The following is a 20597-nucleotide window of genomic DNA, read 5'->3' as shown; positions in this document are numbered from 1 at the left end:
ATAATGCCCTGACCCTGGACTCTCCTTGTACCTTGGCCAAGGGGCAGCAGTGGGGACGTGGAGGAGCCTCAAAGAGAAGTCTGTCTGGTCCCAACCCCTCTGCCCCACCCTCTAAAGAATAAGGGCCAGCAAAGGACCCAGGCAGGGACCCAACCTCTGCCCCTGGCCCAGCAGGGCAGTGCCTGCCATGACTGAGGCTCAGCCAAGGATGGAGAGCTGTGGATGCCCTCAGACCTCCTGCTTCTCTGGCTATGCCTGAGATGCTGTGTGACCCGGGGTAAGACCTATACCTTCTCTGAGCTTTGGGGTCCTCCTAACTAAGCTGGGGCATGTTTCCCTCAGTGGCTGGCTCTGGTTCTGTTGTGGATCTGAAAAGAGCAATCCTCCCTGGCTCGAGGTGGGGAGCTGGGGGGGCAGGGATCTGGGTGCCTGGGGCTTTCCGGATCATCGGATACCCTCCCTAATGGGTTTCTAGACTCGTCAGTGCTGCCATGAGGCCTAGGGAGTCAGAGATGCCTGGCTTCCCACCCTTACCTAGTACCTGCCACCCCAAGCATAGCCTGGTATGGGGTTCACGCCTCGGATCCAAGCCCAGGGAAGGGGGTGCTGCCCACCTGGAAGGACCCCATTCTACAGACAAAGGAACCCCAAAGAGGGACCTGAGGATGAAACAGCAGTGCTGCAGCCCAGGAAAAACAAGGCCCTGCAATGTGTGTGTGGCCCCAGGGTTCACACGGACTGCACTGTCCCCTCCTGCCTCCCTCCTCGAGGGTGGGGGTGGGGGAGTACCTGCCCTTAGCAGTCCCTCAGACCCTCCAGCAGTACCCCTGAGGCTCTGGCCCACCCTTCTCTGCCCAGCAGCCCCAGGAAACACGAGCTGGCTGGACCACTGTCGAGCAGCCAATCCCAACACTGGAAGGAAATGTTTATTTTCTTCTCCAAATTGCCCCAGCTGCCGTGTGGTGGCTGAATGAGCCCTTTGAGCTGTGAGAAGACCCCATTGTGGGCGGCCACAGCTAGGGGCCAGGGGCTGGGGTACGGAGGGGCTGGGGCCTCGGCACTGTTTGCCAGCAGCCAAAGCCGGGGTTCAAAGCTGTTAACAGGCACCAGGGAAGTAGTGGAGGGGTGTCCTGAGGGGGATCCCCAGGACGGAACCTGGAGGTCTAGCCTCATCCCACCAAAAGGAGATGGCCGGTGAGAGTGACCTTTCCCAGGTCTAGTCCTGCCAACAGCCCCCAGCAGCCACCTCCTTCTTCCCACATTATAGGTGAGAAAACCGACGTTCAGAGAGAAGCAACGTCACACAGTAAGATCCCACAGTCAGCACATGGCAGAGCCAGAATCCCGAGCCAGGTCCACCTGGCTGCAAAGTTCAGGCTCTTTCCTTGGTCCTGATTGTCAAGGGCTCTTTCCCTGGCTCCAAAGGGGACAGGCCTGGGGAAGGGGAGGCCTGGCTGGTGGGGGAACCACATAGGCAGCCTGAGGCCCTTGCTGTGGGTGGGAAGGGGAGGTGCTAGGAGCCCTGCCCCAGGAGGCAGTAGAAGGGGTGTGGCTGGGGCAGGAAAGGCACAGACCCGACCCCCTTTCTTCCAGCCCCTTTGGGCAGGGGAGAGTGGGGAAGCCCACTCAGGTCCCTCAGGCACTGATTCCCAAGCCACGTCCACTCAACTGTGGATGGGCAGAGGGGGTCTCTCCTCCCACAGGAGCTGTGGACAGGAAGCTACTGTTCACCCCCGCCTGCTGGCTCCGCCCATGGCAGGGCGGACATGGACATGGACAAATGCCGGCCTGTTGGGGGGTGGGAGCACAGGCAGCTTCTGGGTAGGGGTGAGCAGGAGCTCAGAGTGCAGGGAACCCCCACTGCCTCTTGGGGTCAGAAGCCCCCTTCTGGAGTCCCCTAGGAGCTTGAGAGCTGCTCAGCATCTCAATCTTGATAGCCCACAGGCTCAGAGGGCAGGGTCCAGGGGCTCTCCCTGCCTTGGAGCCTCAGCAGGGCCAGCGCCCAGCTCCCCCAGCCCAGGCCACAATGGGAGGGACCCTCTCTTCAGGCAGGGGCCCAGCTCACTGAGGGGCTGTTCCAACTCTGCCTGCCACTACATCATGCCTGGCACATGGTAAGGGCAGGGAGGGGGGCAGCACATGGACTCCCTGAGCAGACAGATCTCAGGCTCCAGCTCAGCTTGGAACATGGAAGAGGAGAGAAGGGAGTGGAGCAGGCAGTAGTCAGTTTGCACCCCTGCCCCAGGCTCTTCCTGCTCCGTGTCCTTCTTGACCTCTTCCTTGTGCCTTCAGAAGCTCAGGAAGTTCCTAGGGTGGGCGCTGTACAGACTTTGGTCTGGTCATTGTCTGGTCAGGCTGTGTGACCCAGGGATGGCCCTTAACCTCTGGAGCCCCAACTCACTCATCTGCCAAATGAATTCTCTCCAGGCTAGCATGCAAACAGCCCCCTGTCCCTGCCAACCTATAGACTGAGAGAAACTGGAGAAGCGATATTCATCATCCAACTATACACCAAGCACCTAGTATGTACCAGGCATCTATATACTTGGGAAGACCTTCCTGAGCTCTAGTTTTAATTTTGCCTACTGTACCCATGGAGGCAACGAGGAAAGAGACCCAGGCTTGGCCCTCACTGCCACGCCAGCCACGAGGCCTCCCTCCTCCTTCCTGCTTGGGAGGAGTCTCTAGGCTGGGTGGGAGCCCTTTCCGAGGCATGCTGTGTGCCTCTGCAGGGAAGGAATAGCACCTTACAGTCCAGGAAGCTTGTCTGAGACAGTTCTTCGTTTAACCGTCATCCCAGCCCTGGGCAGAGGCCCCCTTCCCCCTCCACCACCACTTTGAGATGAATCAGCTTAGAGGCTTAGAGAGGGGCCTGTCATGGGTTCCAGGAACCTGATCTTGGACATCATGCCCCAATTTTAACCCCCCTGGGGGGCACAATGGGCTTAATGCCTATTTCCCCCAGGGAATAGGGAGCCTCAGGAGGACAAGGACTGCATCTGTGCCGTTCTTGCTGACCCAGGTGCCAGTCAATGTTTGCTGTGCCAATGAATGAAGGGCCTGGCCCAGGACTGGGCCTCAGGAAACATTCAAAGGAGCACAAGCTGCTAGAAAACCAGGGGGTGCAGTGAAGGTCTTCGGACAGGCTTTGGGTCCAGGCAAGCCCCCACGCCGTGGCCCCGCTGGGCTGTACCTTGGATGGGCGTCTGGGTCTGGCTGCTGAAGTGGCCGGTGGTGCTGAGCGAGCCACGGGGGCTGGGCGTGCTCGGCGTTACGCGCATGCGCAGCCGCTCCAGGTCCCCAAAGCGGTCGGGGAATGCCTTGGTCTGGTCCTCCAGCTTCTGCCGGTGCCCTGCGGAGAGAGGCAGGGGCGCAGGGCCCGTCAGTGGCTGGTCCCCCTCGGGCCCTCTGCTCTTGGCCTGTTCGGCTCCCAGGGCCTCAGGGGAGGTGGAAGTGCCTTGCTCTGCTGGAAAGTTCTAACCTCTGCAGGGGGAGCCCCCAGGTCACTACCAACATCTTCCCGGAGGGTCTGAAAAAACTTTCCGAACAGAAAACGGTTGTATCTGCCACCTGAGGCTGCCGGGATCTCGCCCCATCCTTACCACACCTGCAGAGTGGGATCAATCATCCTTATTTCACAGCCAAGGCTCAGAGGGGCTGCAGGTCACAAAGCCAGCAGGTAGCAGAGTCAAGATCTAACTTGGGGTTCAAATCAAAGCCTGTGACTTAAACCTCTACAACACACCGTTCAGCAAAAGGGGAAACTGAGGCAACAGGCAGGGGAAAGCGAACCCCAGAGTGTGGCTACTCTCTGTCCCCCAGCATCCTAGCCACACACCCTGACTGCGAGAACAAGGGGAGGTGGCTCCAGGATGGAATTGAGCCCTGGGCCACCTGGCAACACTCACCTTCTCTGCCCCGGGCCTCAGAGAGGGCGAGGGCACTCGGGTGAGGGGCTGCACTTCCATCTCTGACAGGAAGGTGAGGACAGCGGATGAGGGTACCTGGCTTGGGGCATCCCACCCGGAGAAAACTGCCAGCACCTCCTACTACCCCCTGCCATGGCCACACAGGAAAGACCTAGCCTCAGTTCCCAGGGCCCTGGGAGGGTCAAGGTGGTCATGCCCCTACCCTCATGTAGCCAGCCTAGGCCAAGGGGATTTGTCACACTTGCAGGGAACCTCCCTCCCCCCACCACTTTTTGAATGACTCGTTTTACATTTCAGATAAGGCTAAGCATTCCCTCAGGCTGCCCTAACCCTCTCCCCAGAGGTCCCCACTATAGCCATCTTGGAGGTCTTTCTTCCCAGGCTTTTTATGGTTTTGTGTGCATGGGAAACAGAGCAAGTTTCTCCTGGGACTTTCTTGAATGCTCTCAGCCTGTATGTATCATTCTATCTCTTGCTTTTTCTATTCAATAGCCCACCTTGGAGATCCATCTGAATTTCCTCATCTATAAAATGGGAAGAGTAACAAAGCCCCATGATATAAATGACAGATTTCCTGTAAAAAACACAGGGAGCTCACTGCTACTTCACTGATGGTAGCAGGTCCTTCAGCCATTTCCCTCTGGCTAGAAACTTAGCTTGTTTCTAAATTTCCTCCTTGTTGCCTTGGCAAGTCACATAAATGGGGCAAGTGGGTTGAGTGGGGACTGGGGCCGACTAGAGAGGGCATGCCTTATAGAAGGGGCAGTTGCCACCTAGTCCAGCTGAGTGGTGCCCTGATGGATGTGGCCCGGCATTGCCAGAGCTCCCAGTTTACAAGAAACTCTAAGCCTGCTTTTATGTGAAATCTCCCATATTTTGTATGTAGGCAATTAATGCACATACCAAACCAAACCAAAAAAAAAAAAAAAAAGGAAAGAAAAACCACTTGGCAGGACACGTCCTACTCAGAAGTGCCACAGGGCTCAGTCCTCGGCCCCGACAGGCCTTTGAGGAAATGTTGCTGCCCTTGCTGCCGAGGCCACTATGAATAGCACGGAGATATGGACGAGCTGTGAGAACGACTGAATGCAGAATAATCTCAAGAGGCAGGAAGACCTCAGACTGACCTGGCAGCAGCTTGGGTACAAAGGATCTGGGTGAAGTGAGTCAAAGGGGTTACAAAAAAGCTGGTGCAAAACCTCAGGCCTTGTTATTATCGTCACTGATGAAGAAAGTCCCGTTTCTGAGTCACACCGTGTACAGAGAGCATTTAGTTACTTCTGTGGCCTGGCGGAAGGAAGGTGGGGTTTACGCCAGCCTGGGGTCGAGGACGGGACCCACCACTCACAGCCTGGTGGCCTCACTCCAGTCGCATCCCTTCCCTCCCACCCCAAGCTGCAGTGTTCCCATCAGCTGCGTCAGAGGCCATAGTGCTGGCCAAGCAAGGTCCATCCACATGGTCACACTATCACGACTATTACTTCCACTCTGCTCGTGCCCAAAGGAGGCAGGATTATCTCCTCCACACTTGGGACGAGGACACCCAGACCAGTGCCTTCACACTGGGAACAGAACGGAACTCCCTGTGCCCAAGGAAAACAAGATGGGCCTGCAGAAAAGGCCTCTTTCATTCGGCTACTCACTTTGGGAGTTGGCTGAGGAGCTCTGGCCCTAGCTTACTCAGTCACCTGGGATCTGGTCCTGCTGCTCTCCGTGCCTCAGTTTCCCCTCTAGCTCCTCTTCTCCAGGGCCCAGCCCAAGAGCACCATCCTCCAGGAAACTCTCTCCTCCCACCTCTCTTACAGGTGAGAAAACTGTAGGAGGATCAATGAATGCTCAAGGTGAACCAGAAGGTACCGGCCACCTTTTCTTCCTAGAGCTCATCCCTCAGGAAAGGAGCCTGGGTTCTGAAAATCAGAGGCTCCAGACGATGGGGAATTACAGCCCGGCCCAGGTCCAGGCACCAGGCTGCTCTCTGCAGGTGCAGGAGGATGGGTCTGGGTGAAGATGAAAGGGTCTCAGCAGGCCCCACCAGGGCCTGGCCCTGCTCTGGAGCTCAGAGCTGAGAGTCCAACTCTCAACTGAAGCACTGCTCTAACCCATCAAGTCTCTCTTCTCCTCTGGGCCTCAGTTTCCATGCCTGTAAAGTGCTCACCATGCTAATTCCAGAGGATGATGATGAACTAGAAGACAGACAACAAAGTGTTAAAAGTAGAGCACCCCAGGGGAGGATGGGGAAGCCCAGGGAGGACCCACCTTAGCCCACGGGGTCTCGGGTGGTCTGACCTGCCTGCCAGCCCTCAGCAGCTGGGCTTGAATCATAGACAGCCGCCCCCCAACATGGCTGCGATTAGTGCTCCTGATCCTCATTTGTGGTGGGTGGATCCCAGCTGGCCCCTTCCTGGCAGTGGCCCCAGGCCTGTAACAGGCAGCTCTCACTCACTATTGTGCTAGGTGATTGTTGGTAAGCACCTATCCCCCTTTGGGCCTCAGTTGTCTCATCTATAAAATGGGGATATGTGTATCAACTCCCAAGGGAGAGGATGAACTGTGAGAATTAAAGAGCCTGCTTGACCCTGGCCACCAAGGAAGGAGTTCTGGGTTCCAGTTCTGGCTTGGCCATCTACTTGCTGGACAAGCAGCTCCTCCTTTCCATATCAATACATGTTGGTGACAGATCTCCCAGGTATGTGATAAGAATCAAGGTGATTCACGCAGTGGGGGAGCTGGAAGTCAAGGGCTGGATTCCAGGTGGGGAGGCTCTGTTCCCACCACCCCCAGGGTGACCTTTATCACCATCAGCTGGGCCAGCAAGGTGTCCCAAAAGCTGCCAGGTACCTCATGCTTCTGGCGGTGGGGGAGGAGAGACCAAGACGCCATCAGGGCCATCCCTCTGCCTCCACACTGGCACAACACAAGCCCCTATGATAAGAATGGCAACTGCTTAGCAGGCCCCTCTGACATGCCAGGTACTGAGCCAGGTGGGCTATGCATGTCTCCAAGGGTCATGACCTTCTGAGAGGCTGCTGCCATCACCCCACTTTTATGGATGGGAAAGTGGAGACACATGGTCAAGGCCACATGGCCAGTGGGTGGCACGCCTGAGATTCACACCTGGGCTGCTTTTGGAGCTTGGTGGCCATGTTGCTGGCTTCCCAGACCTCCAAGAGAGGAGAGCTGGGTCACCTGGCCGAGGTCTGGCTGGCAAGACGCCAGTCCGTGTCCTGCAGGAGGTGGACTGGGGAGCAGGAAGCAGGGAGAAGCATGTCAAGCAGGGCCGCAGGAACAGCGTCATCTGCTGGGGACAATGTGGGCCCCAATGACCTGGCCCTTCACCCATCAGAAGCTGCTCGGCCACCTCCCTTGGCTGCTTGGCTCGGCCCTGGCATAGCCACAACCCAACACAGCAGCTACTGTCCGCCCAGCCCGTGGGGTGGGACACCCAGGCCCGCGCCTGTCCTGCGGCCTGTCAGGAGATTTACACCCGACTTTTAACAACCACTGCGGAATCACAGGCGGGTGCTGGGGGAGGATTTATAAAGCGGTGGGGCCTGGGGTGGTCTCCCGTAAATCGGCCCCCTGTGAGCGGATGAAAGCATGGGTCGGTGGCTGGGCAGGGAAACGGCTGGCAGGGGGCCAGCGGGCAGGGAGGCCGGCGGCTCCCTCCAGGGCCACCACTGGGGCTTCCAGCGGCCTGGGGTTGATTAGGGGAGCTCGGGAGGTCTGAGGTTAACCCCTTCCCTGCTGCAGGGCTGACCCCCCGGCTACCGTAGGCCTGGCTCACAGCCCAAGGCATGTTCCTGGGGACTATAGGGACCCTGGGAGCCAGGGGACAGGAGCAGTTGCCTCTCCTCAGCCCGGGCATCCCTCTACCTCCCCACCCCTGGAGCTAAGCAAGAACTTGTACCAAGCTTAGGACCCTCAAAGGCCCAGCTACAGGCTAAGGGCCACTTTTGCTGCCTGCCGCAAATTCTCCAGCCCCTGGCAGCCGCGCTGGCTGTGTGCTCACTTCCCTCAGGCCTCTGCTCAAGTGTCACCTCCTGAGAGGCTTCCCCTGACCACTACCCCCCCCAAAACAGTGGCCTGCCCCCCACACTCTCCCGCCTCTCCTCCAGCTGTGGATTTCCTCATAGAACTTCTCACTACCTAAAATTAAATTAGACATGTATTTATTTTGTTCACCCAACAGATATTTACTAAGCACCTACTAAGTGCTTGTGTCTGTATCCCTGGGGACTATAACAGTGTCTGGCAAAACAGAAAATAGAGCCCTGCCCCTGTGAAGCACCCATGAGAGCGAAGGGGGACAAATAACAAATAAGTCAGCGAACTACACAGCATGTTAGAAAGTGATCAGGGCTCTGGATAGAATTAAAAACTCGGAAGGATAAGGGGGACGGGTAGGGATGGGGTGTTATGCACAATTTGAAACAGGGTGGCCAGGGCAGGCCTCCCTGAGAAACATGAGAAAAGACTTCAGGGATGAGAAGGAGTGAGCCATGTGGGCCTCGAGGGAAAGAGTGTTCCAGACAGAGGGAACAGCAAGTACAAAGAGCCTGGGCAGGAGAATGCCTGACAAATGTGAAGACTGCCAAGAGGCCAGGATGGCCAGAGTGGAGAGAGTGAGGAGGAGGGTGTAGGAGAGGAGGCTAGAGGGGTGACAGAGGCACAGCCCAGGTGGGGCCTTGTGGGCCACGGCAAGAACAAAACCTGTTCACCGTCTCTCCCCACCTCTTGAGTGTGGGCAATCGTCTGTTGGGTTCACTGTGGTGTTCTAGCTTCTAGAACAGTGCCTGGCACCTGGTAGGTGCCCCAGAAAATATGTGTTGAAATCATTCCATGTTCATATTTTAGGAGGAAAGGGTCCGCAGTTTTCAGGTTCTCAAAGGAGTTGGTGTTCTCAAAGGATGACACCCAAACAACCCCCAATGCCTCAGGCAGAATCAATAACCCGGGTTCTCCCTTTCAAGTTCCAGAACCTGCTAAGCCTGAAGGATGGGGTTAGCAATTCCCAAACTGTGGTCCCCAGACCCCACACCAGAATTTCCGGACACTGCACTCCTCCTCCCTGAATCCTGGGTCCTGCTCAACAACCAGCTTTTTACCCGGCCCCCAGTGACTCTGAGGGACACCAGCACGACAACCTCAGAAACCAAGGCCACACAGGCAGGAAGCCACCAAGCCAGCCTTCCAACCCAGCTGGCCACCTGGCTGCAGGTCGGGCACGCTCTGCAGGGCACCGGAGGGGAACGACCCGGCCACAGAACCCACAGCTGGGCCTCAGGGGTCTACAGGCTCCCTCCTTGGCTCCCAGGAGAAGCCCACCCCACCTCACCCCACCCCACACAAGGCTCAGCCCTCACATCGGGTCGGTGGTGTGCAAAGTGGGAGAAGAGGCTGGAAAGGAAACCTGGGGTGCAAAAAGCTGGCTGTGATCCAGGAGTGCTGGGTACTTCCTGTGGGCTGGGCGGCTGCAAACTCATTTAATCCTCACACCACCACCCTAAAGTAGTTACTAATTTCACCCCCATTTTACAGATGAGCACACAGGCTCAGAAGGACCTTCCAAGAGGCCTTCATGTCCCTGAGCCCCAGGCTGGAGCCCCCAGGGTCATCTGAAGCCCACCCTGAGAAGGTGGCTTTGCCTTCCTGGCGTCTGCCTTGGCTCCATCTCTTCCTTGGGTTGTTTGAGGATCAATTGGAGACTTTGCACAGGGCTTGCCACATAAGGGACATTCAGCCACCAACAGATGTGGAGCTGGTCTCTTCCCTTTTACAGGTGGGGAAACTGAGGCCTGGAAAGGGGAAAGTACTTGTCCAAGGGCATGTGCTGAAGGCCAGGGTGGAGCTGGAACACGGGGTGCTGGCAAGACACCACCTTACGTGCCGGGGTGAGCTGGGGGCAGGAGCAAGCAGGAGAGCAAGCTCAGAAGGTGCTGTGAGAGTGGGGGGCCTGCAGAAGCATGCCCACCCCGTTCCAAGCTGTGCTATAAATGAGATTCTGCCTAAGATTTTGTTTGAATAAGTCACCCTAACACACTGACTGGGCTGTGCCAAGGCCCAGAGAGGGACACCATCTGCCTGAGGCCCCCCAGCAAGCCTGGCCTCTGTCACCCGGCCCAGCTTCTTTCCTTCCTCTTGCTGTCTCATCTCCCTCCAGCCCCAGTTGCCTCACTCTGTGCCATCCCTTCCCCACGAGCTCATACCAAGAAGAGGCTTCTCAGGCCAGGGGACTCCAGGAAAGAAGAGAAGGTGTGGGATTCAACTTGGGGCTCCCAGGGGAAGGGCCAAGCCTCTCTCTCATCCAGGGGTCCCAGCAGGGGAACACAGGCAGCTCTGCACTGGGGAGGGCTGAACATGGGGGCTTCTGCCTTTTTGGGACCCTCCCAACTAAGTTCCAAGACTCTATGCTTATATGCCTTGTGGCTCCTAAGTGCTGCACCCTCATATTGAGCCCAGTCTGTCCTGATTCTGCTTCGAGAGACTCCTTCAGTGGAGACTCTACACCTGCCCCTCCAGAGGTTCACCATCAACTAATGTGGGTGGGGGTGGGGAGGAGCCAGGTCCCAGAGATAATAGACCACAGATACAATGATTCATGAGGACCCTCCCTGTCACAGCCACATACTCTGCAACTGATCTCCAGGCCTGCAGGGTGGGTGGTATCATCCCCACTTCATGGATGAAGGAGCTGAGGCCCAGAGAGGTCAGTGAATTGCCCAAGGTCACACAGTAAGTAACAAGCACAGCTAAGGTGATCAAACACTTGTCAACCCCCTACAAGTGCTTTGTGCAGGTTAGTACATTTTCCCTCACAACAGCACAAGGTAGGTGCTCATATGAATCCTGCTTTGCAGACAAGGAACCTGAGGCATGGAGATGAGGTGCCCAGGGCCCCACAGCCAAGCAGGCTGGTTCAGAAACTGCACTCTGCACCACGGGGGCCTCATGATCACAGAGGGCTTCACAGTCAGTATCACCTCAAGCCTCCTGGGCTGTGCTGGGGTCACTGCTCAGTTCGCAGAGAACTTGCCCAGGGTCATGAAGCCCCAGTCCAGGGGCATGGACCCACCCAGGTATGATCCCACCAGGAGGACTCACAGGAATTCTGGTCAAAGCAGGTGCCGGCTGGCAGGGGAGGCCAAAGGACGTGCCACTGAGGCCTGAGGGAGCCTCTTCCAGGGCTGCAGGGCCCAGCTCTGAGCCTTTCCCAAGTGGCCAGACTCTGGAATGCGTCCAGGAGTTGGAACGATGGGGAGCCAGGTCTGCCTGGTTCGCAGAGAGGAGGGGCTGGCCCAGGGCCAGGCCCGGGTGCCCCTCACCGAGGCATCCTCTGGCACAGCCACCTCCCATTCTGAGCTTCCTGGGCACTGAGAAGAAACACAGGGAACTTGTCCTCCTGCCCAGACCCACCCGGTCTGGACTCAAATGCTGCCCCTGGGGAGACAGGCATGGCACACCTTACCCAACCATGCACAGTGTGGGGTCCCAGGCAGGTGCTCCACCTCCTGACTGGAATGGGGAGCCCTCGGCTCTGCTGTCGCAGGGATCCTGTGAGATCCTAAGGTGAAGGGGTTTTCTAAACCACAAAGGGCCACAGCTACAAAGAAAGAGATGGGCAGGGCCGAGTTCTCAACACAGCAGGGCAGGCTCGTGGCGAGTAGGGGCCGCACAGGCTCTGTCTCACTGCCTGTGTGTCCTTGAGCAAGTCACCAACCAAGAGTCCAAGGAAGAGATTCCAAGGAGGGGATGGGGCTTCACAGACAGACCAGCCCCTGCCTCTAGACTTCCAGGAGAGGAAGCTGGGGTGGAGTAGAGCAAACCTGCCCGACCGCTGTTCCCAAACACACACATGCACACACACACCACAGACACCATGTCTGAAGCTTTTTCCATCTTTTTCTTTCCCTTAGTTGCAAATCTGCACTCCCCCAGCTGGCCCTGAGGGAGGGTCATCCCACAGAGTGGGGGGAGGGGGGGCCAACAAGCTGGTCCTGGCACCCACCCCCACCGCAGCCTCCCCACAACCTGGGACTAAGCCTAGAGGGTTAGGGCTTTGCCGGCAGGCACATGGTATGTGTGCGAGTGGGGGACAGAGCTGAGGACCCCCTCCAACCCCCACAGCAGGGCTCTGAGAACCCAGCGTCATCTGCCTTCCATCGCTGCCCTTCCCCCACCTGGGCCCCCTCCCCTACCCAAGGGGCTCAGTGGCACTTACGTCTGGGCTCCCGGGGTCCATCCACAGTCACCTTGATGGCTCGGTGGTAAGTGGCCACTTGGGTGGGGTTGGTGAAGACAGTGATGGTCAGCGTGAAACTCTTCCCTGGGGTGGATAAAGGCAGGAGGTTGGCACCTGGAGCTATTCACAACTCCCGGGTCTCCCACCTTGCTCCCACCACAGGAAGTCCCTTCTCTTCAAGAAGGGACAAGGTCTCTCCCTCTGAACCTGGGCGGAAGATGAGGCTCTGGATGTTCAGGAGGCTGGACTTGGCATTCAAGGCCCCCAGAGGGCTGGCACCAATTTTACCACTCCCCCACCCCCATGCCCTGGCCACGCTGGCTTACTTCCTCCTGTTTCTTGGCCTTTGTTTGTGCTTCTACCCGGAGACCCTCATGATTTGGGAGCGGGGTTTAGGATGGATTTTTTTTCAGGAAAGTAATCAGTGATCTTTGTAGAAAATTTCAAGAGCACAGAACATATGAAAAAGAAGAAAAGAATCACCCACAATTCCACCAGCCAGAGATAATACACTGTTAATATTTGGGTATTTTCTAAATCCTTTTTGTATGGGTATGTGTATTTACATAGTTGAAGTGGTACTAAAAATATATTTCTGTACCCTGCTTTTTCTTCGTTTAACATCACATCATAAGCACTTTCCCATGTCATTAAGAATCTTTCATAAACTTCATTTTTAATGGCTGCAAAATATTTCAACTCACGGAAGCCTCATCTTTTATTTATCCATTTCCTCACTCCTGGGTATTTACGTCGTTGCTAATTTCTTATTGGTGTGCAGCTGTGGCTGGAAAAGGACTGATTTGGGAGCTGTAGACGTTTAATTTGTAGACATAACTGTTATTTCCAGAACTCTGCTCTATTTTTAGATCTCCATTTGGCACCAAAGTCTCCATTCAAAATTCCTGAGAGCAAAAAAACTCTTAAAATAATAATTTCTTACCATTAAAATAAAACAATGACCTTCTGCTTATGAAAAACTTTGTCTGCATCTCTGCTTATTTCCTTAGAATAAATTCCAAGTGGTGAGTGACTTTAGTGCATCAGAGGGTTGAAACATATGTACTCAGGGGTCCTGTCTCTCTTGAGGCTACACCACCAACATGCATTGTCACGATCAGTGGGGACTACATCTCAACAGGTCACAGCACCACTACCCCGTCTTTTGAGATTGGAGAGCTTTTAAACTCTCTTGACTTCATTTGCCTTTCTTTTATTAGCATTAGTAGAGTGAGACTTTTTAAGTTTATTATCCATCCTAATCCAGCAGAGATGATTTCTTCGTGTTCTCTTCCACCTCCCTGTTAAGTGTTCAGTGCCTTTCTAAAAACTGATGGATGGCTAGCTGGCTAACACGTTCCATGTCATACTTGCGGCAAGCAGTTTCCTGCTTTACTGGCCTTTGCCACTGGTTTTCTGACACAGAGCTGGTTTTCATTTTCAGTTCTCTCTCATTCACACTTTCTTCTGTTGTCTTTACGTTTGGACAGGTTTTCCCAACTAGAAAGCAGACAAACAGCCTTCTCTCTACTTTCTACAATTCTTTGATTTGCTAGGGTGGGAGTGGGGGGTGGGGTTACTGGTTGCTATGGTATAAGGGTTTTTCCTCAAAGGGCAGTCCCATTTTGCCAGCACCTTCACCGAAGGAAAAGTCCCCTCTTGCCCCATTTTTCTATTATAACCCAAAGCCTCCACGCTGATCTGACAGGGGTTGTGGGGAAGGGGGCACTTTGCTGATGCCCCAAGTCAGACGACACTTCTCTGGACCCACGTACAAGCCCCGGCGCTCCCTGCGGGCAGGGACCATGGCCTCGGCACCTGCATCCCTGGGCTGGCGCAGGGCAGGTATGAAGGGAGGCTGCTTGAGTGGAACCCCTCTGCTGCCCTCCCTACCACTTTTCAGGTGAACATGTTTCAATAGCCTCACTTCACAGGTGGAGAGGTGGAAGCCCAAGGAGGGGACCGTTATCTTATGATTCTCTACAAGCCAGGGTATTTGCTGGTTGAGTGATCAAATGAAAATTCTAGGCCCAGAAACAGGAAGATCCAGAAAAATATTAAACTGGCCAGGCTTTCGGGGCCCAGGCTGAGGGCTTCTGAGATACCAGGGGCAGGTGAAAGCTAAGGAGCCACTGGGGTATAACTCGACTGGGAAGTAGCTGGAGGCAGGGACAGAAAAATGAGTGGCACCCACCCCAGGAGCCCTGAGTCAGAAGAACCAACCCCCCACCCCCCCACACACACCTGCTCTCAGGCTGCTGGGGAAATTTCCAGGCTTTCTGGAAACAAAGTGCAGGTGGGTGAGGGTCCCTGCTTCTGGGACCCTCCTTTCCCCAGAGACGGAAGCCTTCCCTCACTCACTCTGAGGCCCCCAGGTCCTTTAGGTACTTCCTTCCTGCCTCTCCCCCCACCCCCTGCCTGGGCTCCAACCTCATGAACATTTTCTGGGGGTTCCTGGGCCTCTGACCCTCCCATCACCTAATTGGTGACTGCAGGAGGTGCTGCTGTAGAGCCCTCACAATGATGGGGGTTAGGCAGACAGTCCAGAGCTGGAGCACGTGGACTCCCACTGCTGAGGACCCATGGGTTCCAATCCCCTGCAGCAGGCACTGGCCCACAGCAGCACTCGGCAGTTTACAAAATGTTCCCTTGTCACTTTCTCTAAAGTAGGCATTTTTAACTGAGCATCATCCATGGAGCCCTCTTAGAATTGAGTGGGCCTGCTTAATAGGTGCAGAGTTCTGCCTGAGGTCATGAAAAGGTCTTGGTAATGCATGGTGGTGATTATAACTAATACCACTGAAGTGTGCACGTGAAATGGTTAAAATGGGAAATTTTGTGCTGTACATATGTTACCACAATTTAAGAAATTAGATTCTTATTGTCCCTAACCTCAAACTGAAATTTAGCATTTCTCTCAAGTGTAAATGTAAGTGCCAAACCAACATATTATGAGCAATACCCATGACCTTGATGCCAACAGACGTCACAGGCATTTACATATCATGTTACAATTGATGCACATTTCTCTAAATATCTTTTATGCTTGTCACAACTTCAAAATCATGGTCGTCATTAGACCCACTGCCAAATCTTACTACCTAATGCGTTAACAAAGCAGCACACTTATCACAATTTTGGCTTTTTGTTTTTAACATTTTGCTACTAATCATATTTTAATACAGTCAGTTTCTGATGGTATATTACTGAATTTTATTGTCTGCATTTAAAAGCATTATTCTGAGGAAGACGTATGGGCTTGACCAGACTACCCAAGGGGTCCACAGTGTATAAAAAGGTTGAGAACCAGATCTGAAGCACCAGAGCTCCTACCACTCCCTATCTCTATTCCCTGTATTTGCTTGAATTTCCCCATAAAGCTTTTTACTTCTAAGTATCCATCTACTTTACTTATTTATTTTATTGTCTGTCTCTCTCTACTGAAGTGGAGGCTCCCTGAGTGCCAGAATTTTTGTCTTGGTCACTGATGTGTGTCTGGCTCCTAGAACAGTGCCTGGCAGACAACAGGTGCTCAATAAATATCTGTTAAATGAAATAAGGGCAGAGCTTATTGTTCCCATTTTACAGATGAGAAGACTGAGGCTCACAGAGAAGCAGTGCGTTGACCAGGGTCACAGGGTTCAGGCAGGGCACAGAAGGGTTAGAATGCGCCGAAGACTCTCATGGACCCGCTCCTGGGGACTGAGAAACTCCCACCAGGTGGCAAGCCACAAGCCACCCAAGGTCACCAGCACTCCCCAATACTTCCTCCCAGTTTCCAGGCCTGGGCACCACCCCTCCAGGGTACCTGCAGAAAGGAGGGAGGGAGATGGGAGGGAGGGGCTGAGGTCCAGCAGCAGCAGTGGGAGGGAGGGGCAGGTGTCAGGTACACGGGAGGCAGGGACCAGGAAGTTTTCTGAGGATGGGGGCATCTGCAGCCTATTTCTATGAGGCCACAAGCACTGTGAACCGGCAGCGAGAGAAAGCAGTCTCCCTGGGCACCCCTTGCCTCTCCTCCATCTTCTCCGATGCCAGAGAAGACAAAGGAGGCAGGCAACTTCGCAGAAATCCCAGGCAAACTTGGAATTGGCACAGGAGTCCAGGAATTGCAAATCAAAGCACTCCATGGGCTGGTCCCTGGTTTCCCAAGTTTGGGAAATTAGTGCCATCTGGGGCTCTGAGTGGCCTACACATTCCCATAGGACCCAAGGCTATGTGACAAGTGGGCACACCTGCATCCAGCAGGGCGACCCTGGGCATGTCCCTCAACATTGGGGCCTGGGTTCCTGTGTGATAAGCCCCACCCACAAAAGCTTCATGGGCAGGGGGAAGGGGACATGTCTCAGGGGGGCCTCAGGGTTTTCTCAATCTCAGATGGCTTCTTTGTCTATCTCTTCTCCCAACAGGGGTCCCCCTGGGCCTGCACCCAAATCACCCAAATCCCTCTCTATATTCTGCAGTTCTTTTTAAACCAGTTAACGTCAGTTCAGGAACACATATTCCTTCCATTTTCACCCAGGCCAGGGTTCTGAGTGAGTGCCTCCTAGCGTGCATTTTGGAGATCTGTGATTGTATGCAGTCATCCCGGGGTGGGGGCCATGGGGGCATTTCGAGGTGGGATGTGGGGAGGGTGGGAGAGGATGCAAATATCCAGCACCTTACAGGCAATGAAGAATTCATTCTTCTGGGGTTGAGAACATTGCTTATAAAAATTCTGAGCCATGGGCCTAACTTGGTTTTACATAAAGCAAGGTAATTATTTTGCATACTTTTAATATCTACTGAATTTTCCAGGAATGTAGCTGCTGTGTAAATCGAGGGAAGACTGTTCTCTTTTTGGCTTTTAATTTTGTTCAGAACTTTGCCAAGAGTTGTTCACAACTTCAGAAAATCACGTCATTGATGGAAAGGCCACGTTCAGGTGTTGAGTCACGTTACACCCTGCTTGTGGGGTCGGCTGTTGCATTCCTGGGGCTTCCACATAGAGGTGCAAGTGGTGCCATCTGTTCACCTCACGAGTGGTCATGCCCCCACGTTTACATATGCAAATATGTACTTTATTATACCTTACTTTCCTTTTCTCTCTATTAGGTATATGGAATGATACACATTCTGAAATTGTGTTATGAATAGGTATGTTACATTATCTACAAATTTCATTGTAGAAGAGTAAAGAGCACATTAAAAATATGTATTGTAAGCAGGGGGAACTGATCTGGTTGAGGGCAACCTTGGCCCTAATCACAGCAGGGGACACCAGTGGTTTTCCTTCCCTTCCCTTTCTTCAGTCACACTGTCAGCCTTATCTCTAGAGCTCTATGGTGTTACAGTGTGCGTATCTTTCATGGAAAGCTGTATTCCAGAATAAAGGGCTAAAAGCAAGGAAACAAGTAGATGCTTCTGTATGGACTCTGAGTGCCTGGCAAAATTCAGAGAGCCAGGGAAGAGCTCTGGGTCCCAAACCCCAACTTCCCTGACTCCTAAAGTGGTCCAGATTGTCTGTATCAATCACTGATTTGTTTTCTCAGATGGGAATTTCCCAGTCAGTAAAATGGGTACAGCAGATGAGACGCTGCAGGCCACAGGACCCCTGCACTCTCTGCTTCACTGCCAGCCGCCTCCACCTCTCCTACTCAACAATTCGCACCTTCTGGGTTTCCCCCACCCCCACCCAAACCGCACTGTAATCAGAGAATCAGTGAGTGTCACCGCTCAAAGGGACCTCAAAGACCTCCTCCAGCCCCAGGCATTTGAAGTAAGAAAATCTCTAACATGTCTCCAGCTCTCATTATGTGCTAACTGATGCACCTGGCACAGAGAGGTTAAGTAATTTGCCCAACATTATCCAGCAAGTTAGTGGCAGAATTGGGGCTCACACCCAGGTCAGCTGGTTCTAGAGTTTGGCCCGTCAAAGACCATGAGCCCCCAGGAGCTGAATGCCTTGTCCAGAGTTCCACAGGCAGTTGGAACTGGCACTTGGGCCTCCTCCTGCCTTCTAGGGCCACATGACAATAAGAACAGTTTATAAATTCACCCCCTGCATCTCCTGGAGCCACAATCCCAGGCTCAGCAAAGCCCGCACCAAGGGCACACTGCTAAATGACTCTTTGGAAATCCATCTCCCTCCCCGAAGGCCTTCGGGGGTGGGCACAGTTCTGTGGGCATGAAAGTCACAAAGAAGTCACTTTCAGCACCCAGAATGGCCTGACAAGGCTCTGGGTAACTCAGAGAACCATCATCTCTTCTCTTTTCTAGAGCTCACCTCCCAGGGGTGGGGAGGGAAGGGAGGACCAAGTTTCCAGGGCCGATGTTGTGCTGGGCTCCCAGGACTTGATAACCCCTCTGCTCACCTCACAACGGGTGGCAGCGACAGTCCCCCTCCACCCCTGCCAACCTGGGCCAGCAGACTGGGGGTGGCTGAGGCCAGCCACCGCCCTGCACTCGAGTCAGCCGCACCCGCCGCAGACCAGCCAGTGCCTCTTTTCTCAGGACTGGGGCTGGGATTAAGTTGCAAAGGGCTTGAGAGATTGGGGATGACAAAAGGGGCTTGGAGACTAATTAGGAGCAGCAATGAAAGCTTAATTCATAAAAGCAAACATTTTCCATCCATCAACCTGCAACCAGTTAAGGGCAACGTTTGAAAGAAATCTGTGCGTGGGGAAGGGAGCCAACAGGAACAGGAAATGTTTGAAAGAATGTAAACTATTTCAGTTTCATAAAAAGTAACAAGTAAACAGTTATTACATGCAAATAATGCCCTGGTTTTAATTAATGCTGAAAAGTCAAAATATGTTTGACATTTGTATGTATACATTGAATGGTTAGAGTGGAAAAAATGGTGCCCAGATGCCCATTTCCGATTGGGGCTGGCGGCTCTGAGGAAACTAAAACCCAGAGAAGGCCTTACTTATAGGTGATGAAAAGTACAATTCTGCCTCAGCTGCTTCAGCCCGTGTCGAAGAGTCAAGGAGCACAGGGAGTCCAGCTTACTTTCTTAACAAAGCTGGAAGGGCAGTGCCATGGAAAGGGCACTTCCGAGTTGGACCACACAGCCACAAAGCAGGCAAGCTGGTCTTAAAGGGCCAGCGGACCCTCAATTTTCCATTTCACCAGGGCAGGGTTTCTAGGACTTCTCTAGGCAGAAGTTAAGTGATGATGGGTTGCAGGTCTCAGCAGCCTTCCACACAACAGCCCCCGGTGGCAGCCCCAGTGGTGTCCTGTTTTGCCTTCATAATGCCCAAGGTAGATCAGACGGGCAGGGTGTACACTGGCCTTGACTGGGGCAGGGGACAGCCTTAAGCTGTGCTTTCCAACACTCAGCATCCTGCACTGCGTTCGTTTCTATTCTGAACTACCTTAGGGCTCCAAGGTCTGGGGAAACTGTGGCTTCGGGAGACCACGGCTGGGTAGATGATGCCTCGAGGCATGGGGGAGATTCTGACCCAGCAGGGAGAGCAGCTGGGGTGCCTGGGCCCCAGCGACCAAGGACTCATCCTCTAAGCCCGGCTTCCTGAAGACCTACATGCCTCCGTTTTGAGCTTGTTCATCCATGACTTCTCCCAGCATCTCTGATGAGACCAGGGGTGATTAACTGGGAAAGAAGGGGGGGTGGTAGAGGAGGCTTCTGGCTTTAGTAAACCCCAGGCACTGGGTGAAAATTGTCTTTTTTTGATAAGAAAACAGCTTTCCTCGCACCCTCCAAGGGTTCTGGAACGCCCTAAGGGGTTATAAAAGGCTGCTTTAGACAGAGTTAGGCCTGAAGACCTGTTTCTGGGGCTCTCACTGGGACCCAAGACCTCTCTACCAGCTTCCCTCCCCTGAGCATTGCCATTGCTGATGTCGGCCCACGCCGTCTCCCTTCCGCTCAGGCTCACCTCGCCCGCTGCGGCCCACGAAGCGAAGGTCGTTGAACCTGGCCACCTGGTTCTTCATGACGGCCGAGGCATTGCGCAGCTCAGCCGAATAGTTCTCATCGTTGCCAGCCATAACCGTCACCACCGTCCCGTCCGGCACATCCCCCAGCGCCACCACCTGAAGGCACGGGGTAGGGGGGCAGCTCAGAAAGGCAGAGGGAGGCAGGGGAAAGGAGGGGAGGGGCCGGCTGGGCAGTCCCCACAGGTCCCAGGCGCAATGCGGATTTCTCCAATGCTGGGTGGAGAAGCAGCTTAAAAACAACAAAGAGCGTCCCCCAAATATAACAAAAACAAGAGGACGAAATCTTCCCCTCCCATACCGAAATCCTGGATCAACTGGTTTCCCGTGTCCCAAGAAATCATCCTTTCCGTTAAATTAAATCTAAGCTAGAGCTGCGAATTAGCTCAGTCACTGCAACGTAGGATGCAGTTCCCCTCTTCCCTTTGGCTGGAGCAAAAGAGGAATCAGCATGCTCCTAGCAACCGAGTCTCTAAGTAAAAATAATATCAACAACA

The 20597-nt window shown here is 54.1% G+C and overlaps 1 protein-coding gene across 1 annotated transcript in view; it reads right to left on the bottom strand.

The window, feature by feature from the left end:
* RUNX3 (RUNX family transcription factor 3) overlaps nt 1–20597 on the bottom strand; it is a 59451-nt gene that overhangs the window by 3929 nt on the left and 34925 nt on the right. Inside the window, exons 3-5 of the mRNA XM_037828138.1 lie at nt 20043–20199; nt 12148–12252; nt 3194–3352 (exon numbers count right to left, since the gene is read on the bottom strand). Coding sequence (XP_037684066.1) covers nt 3194–3352; nt 12148–12252; nt 20043–20199 — 421 coding nt within the window. The remainder of the gene's footprint in view (nt 1–3193; nt 3353–12147; nt 12253–20042; nt 20200–20597) is intronic.

Source organism: Choloepus didactylus, chromosome 2 (assembly GCF_015220235.1).
Source record: "Choloepus didactylus isolate mChoDid1 chromosome 2, mChoDid1.pri, whole genome shotgun sequence".
Lineage (NCBI taxonomy): Eukaryota > Metazoa > Chordata > Mammalia > Pilosa > Megalonychidae > Choloepus > Choloepus didactylus.
The sequence above is the reverse complement of the archived record's forward strand: the minus strand, read 5'-3'. Positions and strand labels throughout refer to the sequence as shown.